This window comes from Rhododendron vialii, chromosome 4a (assembly GCF_030253575.1).
Source record: "Rhododendron vialii isolate Sample 1 chromosome 4a, ASM3025357v1".
NCBI classification, from domain to species: Eukaryota; Viridiplantae; Streptophyta; class Magnoliopsida; order Ericales; family Ericaceae; genus Rhododendron; species Rhododendron vialii.
Window position 1 is genome coordinate 34,344,633 of NC_080560.1, and position 10,331 is coordinate 34,354,963.

Sequence of the window (10,331 nt, forward strand, 5' to 3'; positions counted from 1 at the left end):
ATATATACGGAGCGGTTCCGAAGACACTTAAAAAAACTCTTAAAAAACCCTCCCAAGTTTCCGATCGAATTTTGATAATCCGAGCCGCTCAATGTAATCAGAACGTGATTTTAAGAGGGTCCGCGAGAAATCAGCAAAAAAAATGACCGAGAAGGGCTTCATCCGAACAGTTTTTTATTGAACTTTATTGAACGGTTCAATAAAAAACTGCTCAAATCAAGCCCTTCCCAGTTAGTTTTTTTGCAAGTTTCTCGCGGGCACCCTTAAAATCACGTTCTGAACACGTTGAGCGGCTTGGATCATCAAAATTTGATCGGGAACTATGAGATTAAGATTTGGAGGGTTTTTTTAAGTGTCCCCGGAACCGCCCCTATATATATATATACACTAGCGAATGCCCGTACCTAAAGGCATGGCTCGAACGATTAACAACAAATAAATTCAACTTTGCGGACGGAAAATTTTTATAAATGGTCCCTCTAGTTTGCATGAATTTTCATTTTCGTCCCTCAAGTATCAATTGTGTTACTTTTAGTCCTATAATTTGCATTCTGTCTCAATTTCGTCCCTCTCGTTTACGGCGTTAATGAAACAAACGGAATTGGAGGACAAAATTGTCATTTCTCCTCACAGATGGACTAAATTGAGATTTCATGTAAACTAGAGGGACTATTTCTATAATTTTGTTTTTTACTTTTGTTTTTGTTAATAAATTTAAAATACATCATATATAATATATTTCTCATCTCATTTTATATTGAATAATAAAAAATATGTTGAAATTTTGTAAAGTTTTTATTATATACATCACAAAAAATATGAGAAAACTTGAAAAACAACCCTTATGATAATTGTCTTAGTCTTGTATTTTTTTTTCCAATTGAATTTTCACTATCGTTATTTTTTTGTCACATGATTAAAAAGAAAAAGTTGTTCAGTAGTATTTAGAAATCTTGTAATTGTGTTTAATTAAGCAATGAAACACTATTAAATATTAAGAGATCAAATACATTAAAATATGGGTATAAGTGTATTTATTTTGGGACTTACTCATAAGATCACTCATATAACAAATAAACACGGATTTTAAACATTTTTTTATTGGGTGAAAAAATAAGAAGATTATAAGAACATGATACAAAGACATTAGCTAAGGGGTTGATTTGTGCATTTTCTAATATTTTTGTAATGTGTAATGAAATATAAATTTTTCAATATAGTTTGATTACCCAATAAAAAATAATTCAGTTGTCAAATACATTACTTATGGTCTTTTTTATTTTATTTGCAAAAAACGAAAGTAAAATGTAAAATTTTAAAAATAATCCCTCTGGTTTGCATAAAATTTCAATTTGGTCCCTCTGTGAGAGAAAATGACAATTTTACCCTTCAACTCCATTTGTTTCATGGACGGCGTCAGGGAGAATGACGAAATTGAGATGGAATGAAAACTACAGGGTTAAAATTGATACAATTAATAGTAGAGGGACGAAAATGAGAACTCGTGCAAACTAGAGGGACCATTTTTAAAAATTTCCCCTAAACAACAATTACCCAAGCATAGTTATTGACCTATTTAACTTGAATCAACAAATAAAGAACAAACAATTCAATCCCAAACTTTCGCATGCACAAACTCAAATCCACAAAACTTTGATTAAACAAAAAACATCCTACAAACACCAATGAAAAAAAAATCATACATAACGCCAAAAATGCATATTTTTTAGTAAATGGATAAAAAGAACACACACAAAAAGCTGGAATATAAAAAAGAGAACACTAAGAGTCTCCCTAGAAAAGTCTGTCCACAAACACAACTAACGTCAAATGTAATATGGTCTTCCACAAACATAGCTCTCATTCCTATTATCAATGAAAAAAGAAGCCAAATTAGATTACCCGAAACAACTATTAATAGGTAAAAAAGTGAATCAAACTATCAAAACAGAAGATCAAGATGGGTTCAAAATCGGTGACCTTCATGGTCTCATTGTTGTCTCAATGAAGTTCTGAAGTACATGTGATGACTCTCCATCATAAAGCTGCAGTAAACTAATCCGTAAAAAGAAAATCCAATAGAGAAAATTTGAGTTGGTAAATAGTTCTCAAATGCGAGTGTTTTAAAGACAATACAAATACAGCCAAAGTGGGCAAAAATATTAAATTATTGATTCAAAATACCAAAAGTCATCTCAAAGATGGGTTCAAATTAGTTAGAAGGGTGCCGTAGTAACCTAACCTAAGGAAGAGCGGTTTGATATATGTCAAACTACATTTTTATTTTCGTATATTTTTTTTTCTAATATCTATAGGAGAGAAACTTAATCACAATTATTCAGGGCTCCGTGCAATTGCAACTGTCTATTTCAATCCAAACATTTCAAAACACTTTTCGACGTGCAAGATTGGACCTCTGTAAACTTATTAAAGAAGTTATACTATATCTATAGGCATGAACATAAAGTACACAGTGTGGAATTTAGCACAACACATCCATTATAGCATGGCATGTATCAGATATGCATTATTAAACCCATTATATAGTACTTCGGTCGCACATTATTTATTCCGTTCACTTATAAGATTACTCTAGCTTAATGAGCTCTGCAAGGTTAAACTATTGATTGGTCCTTTAAATTCTTTTTTTCCCCCATAACTTCACTAACTCTGCAAGGTTTTACGGCTGATTAATTTCAACATTTCGAGGATTTCGAGGACATTATTTGCAGTATTTGGAAAGCATGATTGAAAGATTTTTTGAAGGATAAAAACATCTAAAATAAGAAAAATGAGAGAGCGCAAGCATTTGTCTTTTTTATAGCAAAACATTATTATTTACATGTGCTTATTTGGTATGTCTTGTTATTTTTATGAACGAACCATAGCAAAATTAAGAGCTTCACTTTTTTCTGCAAGAGGTAAAGATGTTCAACCAACAATATAAAAGTAAATCTTACCATGCAGTGGCTAACGTCTGTCCATCCCGCAACAAATTAGTACCTCTGAACATGACCTTGCAGTACTTCTACGGGTCTCGATCATTTCCACTTGTTACTTCGCTCCAACAAACAAATCCTTAAGCTTTGCACCCTTGTGGTTTTTGGCTAGCTACAATCATTCCTACAATAATATTGAAAGGTTGTTTTTCTTTTTAATCGACAAAAAAAAAATTTCATTAACTCATAATATTGAAAGGTTGTTAATACTATAAACTTAGATATGTTAACATAAGGGGTAAATAGCATCATAGATATTCTCCCTTCATTTTCAACTCCCCTTCAAGTTCCACTATTAAAAAAAATTCTGTTACTTTCATGGATGTTTTTTTTTTTTTGCTGCTGTGGATGTCGATTTGGTTGATAATAGGAGAACTCAAAGAAAATAGACAAAGAGACTTATACATATATCTTCGTAGGTAAAATTTTCATGTTTTCTCCCCCGTCATAAGTTTCTACAAAGGTAGGAGTATGGTATCAATGTCGTAAAATTTAACAAAGTATCAAATAACAAACCTGATATTGATCCTTGGGAAGAGGTATATAAATAGTTGGTGCTTTTCCTTTGCCGAGAAAACCAAAAAAAAAAAAAAAAACATATCCTGATTATACATCAAATGAGAAAGGAGAAGAAGAAAATGGGTGGTATCCTCAATTGTGTAAGAATATCATAGTTATAAGTATTTTGGCTGGGGGTGTGTTACGTTTATTTTAGGAGAGCTTGTGAGTACATATGGTAGGAAACTCTCCTTTCGGAAATCATTAAACCAATTAATAATAGATAAGTGGGGATGCATTCCAAACAAAAAAATAATAATGAGAATTTCAAAATTTTGAGTTTGAGATGGACAATATTTGAATGTTACCAATTTGGGATGGCATTGATTCCAAACATTTTCCTTCAATTCATGGCAAATTTGAAAGTTTTCCAAATCTGGATTTATGGTCTAGATTTATGCAATTTTTCAACCTAGGACTCATTCAGTTGTAGAATTTATGTGATAAATTTAGACCGTTGGTTAAATATAAGATTCAAAAACCGTTCCTCCTTATTATTTGTTGTAGAATTTAGGTGATTTCGACAGAGAAGAAGGAATTTAAGTGAAATCAAGAATCTTTAGCCTTTAGGCCGTATGGAAGGGTGAAACTAACTAAGAAAGTATAGAAGAAGAAGGAATGTTTTTGCTTACAAATCAATAAAAGGTAGGTTGCCTTATATATGTTGGTGTATACATTTACATATAAAAAGGCATACCCAAAAAAGGTATATAAGGTAGGTTACTTTATTCTCAGCCGAAGATTTCTTTTAGATAATCAATAATCAATCTCAGCCAAAGATTTGTACAATTTTAGGTTGCTGTATAAAAGGTATATTTCATTATTCATTCTTTCCTTTCATCCTTCATTCTTTCCAAATTTATTTTTAGACCTACTGCTCAAAATATGTACATATCCAAGGATATACCAAATATAGGAAATTCAAAAATGTATACCAATCCTAGGGTCCAAAATATAGGAGGAAATTTAGGGTCATATTATATAAATTTCCAAATTTTCGGCTTCCTGAGAAGGTATTATAGAAGGTATAAGATGGTATGATTGCACTAATTGATCTTACTGATTAAAAAAAAAAAAACGTTTGATCTTATTTGTACTATAAATGTCAACATACTTTCCAAATATATTATTTCAATCCTCCTGTGATTTCGGGTAATTAAAAGAACCATAAATATTTGTACCATCCTTTCTATATATATCGTTAGCCCTTTTACCCATAGATCTCAGCCGTAGAAAAAATGTGTACCGATCGTAGGGTCAAAAATATAGGAGGAATTTTAGGGATTCAAAAACCTCCCTGTCATATTATATATATATATACTAGTGCTAGCCCGTGCCTACGGCACTACGAATCTCGGTTGAAAAGGGATGGCAGTTGTGTGATTTAGGTGGAAACCATGGGCACTTAACCGGGAAATGAGAGGATGCACTTCAACCTTTAGATTAAATAAATCTAAGCCGTTCCAACAACTTGTCCTCACACCCTTCTGTTTTATAATAGAGATAGCTGGTACTTGATGGGCAATTAGGACAAGAACAACAAAATGTACCCATTGGATGTGGAAGATGCCAAAGTTCAATCTATAGTTGTACGAGAATATATTCGTGTGCTGGAAATTAAGGAAGTTTTCTATGGAAGAGTCTCTTGAGATTAAAACTTGAGCATTTGGGTATAATACTCCACCCATCTACCCGAAGATTTATTTTGTATATTGATTAAGATTAATACCTACTGGAGTGAAATCATGAAGCATGTGAAGTTTAGGTAAAGCTAGAGTTTTTGCTATAGGTGTCGAATACGGGTCGTGCCGTGCCGGTCCAGCTTGTTTAGTTTCGTGCCAAACATTCTTCGTGCTGTGGCTAACCACTGAGTTCAAGTTCATACCATAGCAAGAAGTAAGTTCCTAGGCCTGTGGTACTTTTCCCAGTCTCTAGCCTTGGCAAATTCCTCAAGTTTCCTAGAGAACTCCTTCAAACTGATGTCCATCACCTTCTCTTGCCCAACTTCTTCACTCCTTAACGGGGTGTTTGGGAACCTACTTTTTGGCTTTTCATTTTCAGTTTTTTGGCTTTTTGGATTATGGCCAGAATGTATTTTGGGTATGAAGAGTGTTTGGGAAGATTTGTACAGAATGTATTTTGAAATTGTAGTAGTGTTTGGTAAATGATTGTTGAGAATGAATTATGGGTTGTATTTTTACCATATTGCCCTTTGTCTTCTTATAACAGGTCACTTCCGTTTTTTTGTTAAATTTTTTTTTTTACTTTATTATTGAATATTTTTTATGGGCTGTTTATTGAAGTCTGTTATTTTAAAGTAATGTTTTGTGTTTGCTTCTTCTTCTTTTTTCCAGATCTGCTGTTTGCCTTTGGCCGTTATATTGTTGTGGTAAAATAATTGTTTTTGATATGTAATTTTTTTCCTTTTTTTAATTTAAGGAAGACATTCGGTATTTTTATTTGGTATTTTAGATATAAAAAAATAAGACCAATGTTACAAGTAACACTTTAATTTAACGACAAACACATAACATAAATATAAAGAACAATTAAACAAACACAAACACTTTATTAATATTACAAGTCCGAAGCCAAAAAAACACACACACACACACACACACACAAACCACGCCTACAAGCAGAATGAAAAAAAAAGCACAGCAAAAAAACCAAACACACAGGTTCAACAATATTACACAACCTCCAAAGTGTCGAGGTAACCTAACGTATATTGTTTTCCATAATGAAATCTCGCATAGATGCCCTTACAGTGTCCATGTTACGATCATCATGTTGGACCCTACTTCCATGGTTGCAGTTAGGTGCTGTAGTTTCTACTCCTCGATCTGAAGGCAAGAAATTTGGTCGCCTATCATAGAAACCAAAAGGAATGTCGGGAAAGTTGTTCCTTCTTATAAAATTATGAATCGCCATCGTTGCGGACACAAGAGCTACTTGTGTTGTCATTGTGAAGCCAACAGGCATGTCACAAATCAGAGGCCAATGAGCTTTCCAAATGCCATATGTCCTTTCAATGGTGCATGGAAGAGAGGAGTGTATTTTGTTAAACCTTTCAAAGTTGGTCCTTGGTGCACCTCCGTCACGCCATTCAGGAGGGTGACATCTACAACCTTTGTATGGTGCTAGATAACCACGAGTGTTTGGGTACCCGGCATCTACCAAATAAAATTGATCTATAGTGATTGTGAAATACGTTAGTTGTAAAAATTTTAGTACAATTACGGTGTAATATAAGTAAAGGAGAAATCACAGGACTAACCTCCTTGTGGTGTTGGAAACTTTAACGTAGGATTCCTTATACAATCATAAAAAATTCTTGTGTCGTGCGCACTTCCTTCCCATCCCGATAACACGAACGTGAAGCACATATCAAAGTCACATGCGGCCATAATGTTTTGTGTTGGATATCCTTTACAACCAATCCATTTCTGTATGGGGTCGTCCGTAGGTGGGTGGGCTTTTATGTGAGTGCCATCAATAGCCCCAATGCACTCCTACATATAGAAAATTGAATGGTTAAAAGCCCCAAGGCTACGAATTGGCTGGATACTCATAAAACGAATAAATCAATTACAAAAAATACCTTGAAATGTGGATAATATCTTGGATTGTTAGCTATTTTGCTATGCACTCCTTGTTGAGGCCATGGTCTAACCCAATCGATAGCCATGGCATTGAGGGCGTTTAGCACATTATGGAACTGCCTTGATATAGTCTCCCCTGAATGTTGAAAATGTTCTTGGGCATTTCTATTATTAGCTCGTTGGCCCATTATCCAGAGAAAGATAGTTACTTGCTCAGCAACTAAGATTCGCTCGGATACTTGCAACCCATAATTATGCTCAAGTTGGTAAACAAGTGAAAAGAAATTCATCTTACTCATACGAAATGATTGATACATACGCTTTGGGTTTCCCTCTTCCAGCTCGGTGACCCAAGCTCAACCAGTTAAGGCGGAGGTGCGGCACGGTCCCTTGCACATGTACGTATCATGGTGGATGTTACATATCCCAATAGCAGCTCATCTTATTCTTGCATTTGCCCGACTAGGCGTAGGATGACTCGACCCTTCCCCGGTATCGTTCGGATCTCCATCGTATGGATCTCCGCCATATGGATCGTCATTGTTCCAATTTTCTTCATCGTAAAGATCATGATCGTAATCATCCGGATTTGCATAATTTGCCATACAGATTTGTAGGGGTAAACATGCACAGTGGTAGAATATGGGCTATTTTATTGCAAATGGAGCTTTGTTTCATGTTTTAAAAAACACAGCCAAGTGTATGGGTATTTATACACATTCTTGGTTATTGTTTTGTAAAGCAAACCCCCCTAGCCAAGTTGCCGACAGATTTTCAAAAGTATTGGCACTATTCAAATTTTTTTGGGAAGTTAAAATCACTATTCATATTTGGAGCTATTTCATGCATTATTGGACTTTTTCCATAAATGTAACTTGTCCTTCATGCATTATTGTCCTCCCCCATTTGCCAAACACCAAATATACAGCCAAAGTGTCAAGAAAGCTGGGAATTCAGAATCTGCAAGGACTCGTGAAGTGCATTATTGGCCTCTTGAAAGCAAGAAAGCTTTGAATTATTGTGCTCCCTCTGATTGCTGAAAAAACCCAATCATGTATGAACACATCCCATAGATGCAGATTCGGGCAGGGAACTACCCATAAACCTTACTCTCTAAAGAATGAAAAAACAAGGAACCTCATGTTTAAACAACCAAATGCACTATACAGTAGTGGATAAACAGAATTTCACATCGAAGAATATATTTACCAATATATGTATCAGAGTGTAATCAAAGGGAGAACAATTTTATTTGGTTGACAAAATGAAAGGGGTCACTAAAACAATAAATGGGGGCGCATTTCATCCAATGACCCTGCTTTAACCAATTTTTTCTGTTTATGAAGTGGTGCAACAAATTAGACTTGTGGACTTTAGCTGGGAAAAAAATAGCTGACTTCATTATTTTAGTGAGATACCCACCCAGTTATATAACCAAATTACACAGAAACAATTCTCATTGATTTCAACAACATAATATTTGCAGAGTCTACACATACATATTTATATGAGTTAGTCATTCATATGACACAACACAGAAAAGCAAAATTTGGTAAATGAAAAAAGAATCAACACAGGCAATGACAATACAAGTTCTAAGAAACTGCCTAAACAGACAAAAAAGCCATTGTTTTTGTTCATATGGCATAGCAAACTTCGAATCAATTCGACTTCCAGTCCAGCAACTTATCTGAGCCACAAATCATTCAACTTCTGTCAAGCTTGCTTAAACACCCTTAAACTCATGGCAACATTTTTTCTATTATGCGTGGACCAATAAAAATTAACCTTTTAACTCCAAAAACAAGCATCAATAACTCCAAATACTACCATTAACTCCAAATACTATCATTAGTCAGTACTCCACCAGACACCAGGAACCATCAGTCTCAAAGTACTACAATCAGTAACACCAACAAAATTATTCACTACTGAAACAGAAACTTCACCACCAAATTAAAGTGCAGAAAAACTGGAAAAGGTGTTGCAAACTCAGTCATACAAGTCTAGTTAAAGTCTCATCGAAAACCACACAAATTTAAAACATGAAAGTCTAGTAAACACCACTTGAAAGAGGGCAAGACATGAACTGAGGTCGCCAGCCATAAACTTACCGATTGTTGAACCAATTGCCACCACCCATTTTCTGCAACTCAGCTGCTTCCACCCTTTGCAATTCTTGGGTGATGAAGTAGTACCTCCTAATTTCGTCCGGGCAAGTCATGAAAAGCGTTCGGGCCCTCGCATCTCTGAAAAGGTTATGGACTTTTGCCCACAACGTTGGATCTGTGTCAAACTCAGGGAGTAGCAATAGCTTATCACTGCATTCTTTTATCGTTGGAATGTCAGAGGCAGCACGGTGGACGGAGGAGGGAGAACTTGCACTATTAGTTGAGTCACAGATTTGTTGCATGCAAGCTTCAAGTCTTGAGCCCATGGTACCCTTTTTGCCTTTGCCTTTCTTCGTGGCCAATCCATCAGCACGCCTCTTCTTGGAGACATCTTCCAGTGGGTGCACCAATTCTTGAACCTCAGCATCATTATCCAACAATGCATCAATGTCATCCATCTCCAAATTTATAGTACACTCTTCCGGGGTAGCTGGAATTGAGCCTGAACTAGGTGTGTGCATATGCTCACCAGTAGCTGTGTTGCTACCAAAAAGGATGCGCATTTCCTCCTCAAGTGGCAAAGGCTTTTCCTTGAACTTGATGCACTCGGGATGGCGCTGCAAATAAACATATCATTTAGGGAAATGATTTAAAAATAACCTATGTATTTTGGCGAAAGAAAAACAAATTCAGAAGGCACAATACAGTGCTTGAAAGAAATTGGGAGGAAGGAATACCATCAGCTTGAGATCCCACCACTCCTCTGATGCTGTAATAGCACCTGTGTCTGGATCCCTACCTAGTTCGGTTTCACCTAAAACCAAGTGTTGCCATAGCTGCCACTTCTTTTTCAAAACACCCCATTGATTCTTCAGTTGGCTTCTAGTATAATCCTTTCCCCTTCGTTCATTAAATTTCTTCAGAACATTGGCCCACCCAATCTTGGTAAGTTGGGTTCCTTCTTTGTACCCAGCACCTCCCAACTCTTCCACACATGCTTGGATGAAGCACTCTTTGGACTGTGCATGCCAAATTGCTTTAGTAGCTGCAGTTGCCAT

At 35.5% G+C, this 10,331-nt stretch overlaps 2 protein-coding genes across 2 annotated transcripts; both read right to left on the reverse strand.

The window, feature by feature from the left end:
* Window positions 1-6,824: 6,824 nt before the first annotated feature.
* LOC131323549 (uncharacterized) lies at window positions 6,825-7,489 on the reverse strand. Its single transcript, XM_058355398.1, has 2 exons — window positions 7,162-7,489; window positions 6,825-7,072 (listed from the first exon to the last, which is right to left on the reverse strand). Exons 1-2 carry the CDS (start codon window positions 7,477-7,479, stop codon window positions 6,833-6,835), a joined length of 558 nt encoding a protein of 185 aa, XP_058211381.1. The 5' UTR covers window positions 7,480-7,489; the 3' UTR covers window positions 6,825-6,832.
* A 609-nt stretch (window positions 7,490-8,098) lies between these two features.
* On the reverse strand, window positions 8,099-10,331 carry LOC131323932 (uncharacterized). The gene is made up of 3 exons (XM_058355768.1): window positions 10,011-10,331; window positions 9,277-9,890; window positions 8,099-8,198 (listed from the first exon to the last, which is right to left on the reverse strand). The coding sequence occupies exons 1-3, from the start codon at window positions 10,329-10,331 to the stop codon at window positions 8,099-8,101; spliced, it is 1,035 nt and encodes a 344-aa protein (XP_058211751.1).

Bases quoted from the DNA above. Each gene is read 5' to 3' on its own strand.
- LOC131323549 (XM_058355398.1), bottom strand. From the start codon at position 7,479: ATGTATCAATCATTTCGTATGAGTAAGATGAATTTCTTTTCACTTGTT. The intron at 7,073-7,161 runs GTATTTTTTGTA...TTCTATATGTAG, and splicing joins GATATTATCCACATTTCAAG to GAGTGCATTGGGGCTATTGA.
- LOC131323932 (XM_058355768.1), bottom strand. From the start codon at position 10,331: ATGGCAACTGCAGCTACTAAAGCAATTTGGCATGCACAGTCCAAAGAG. The intron at 9,891-10,010 runs GTATTCCTTCCT...GTTTATTTGCAG, and splicing joins GGTGGGATCTCAAGCTGATG to CGCCATCCCGAGTGCATCAA. The intron at 8,199-9,276 runs GTAAGTTTATGG...GGGTTTTTTCAG, and splicing joins GGCAATTGGTTCAACAATCG to CAATCAGAGGGAGCACAATA.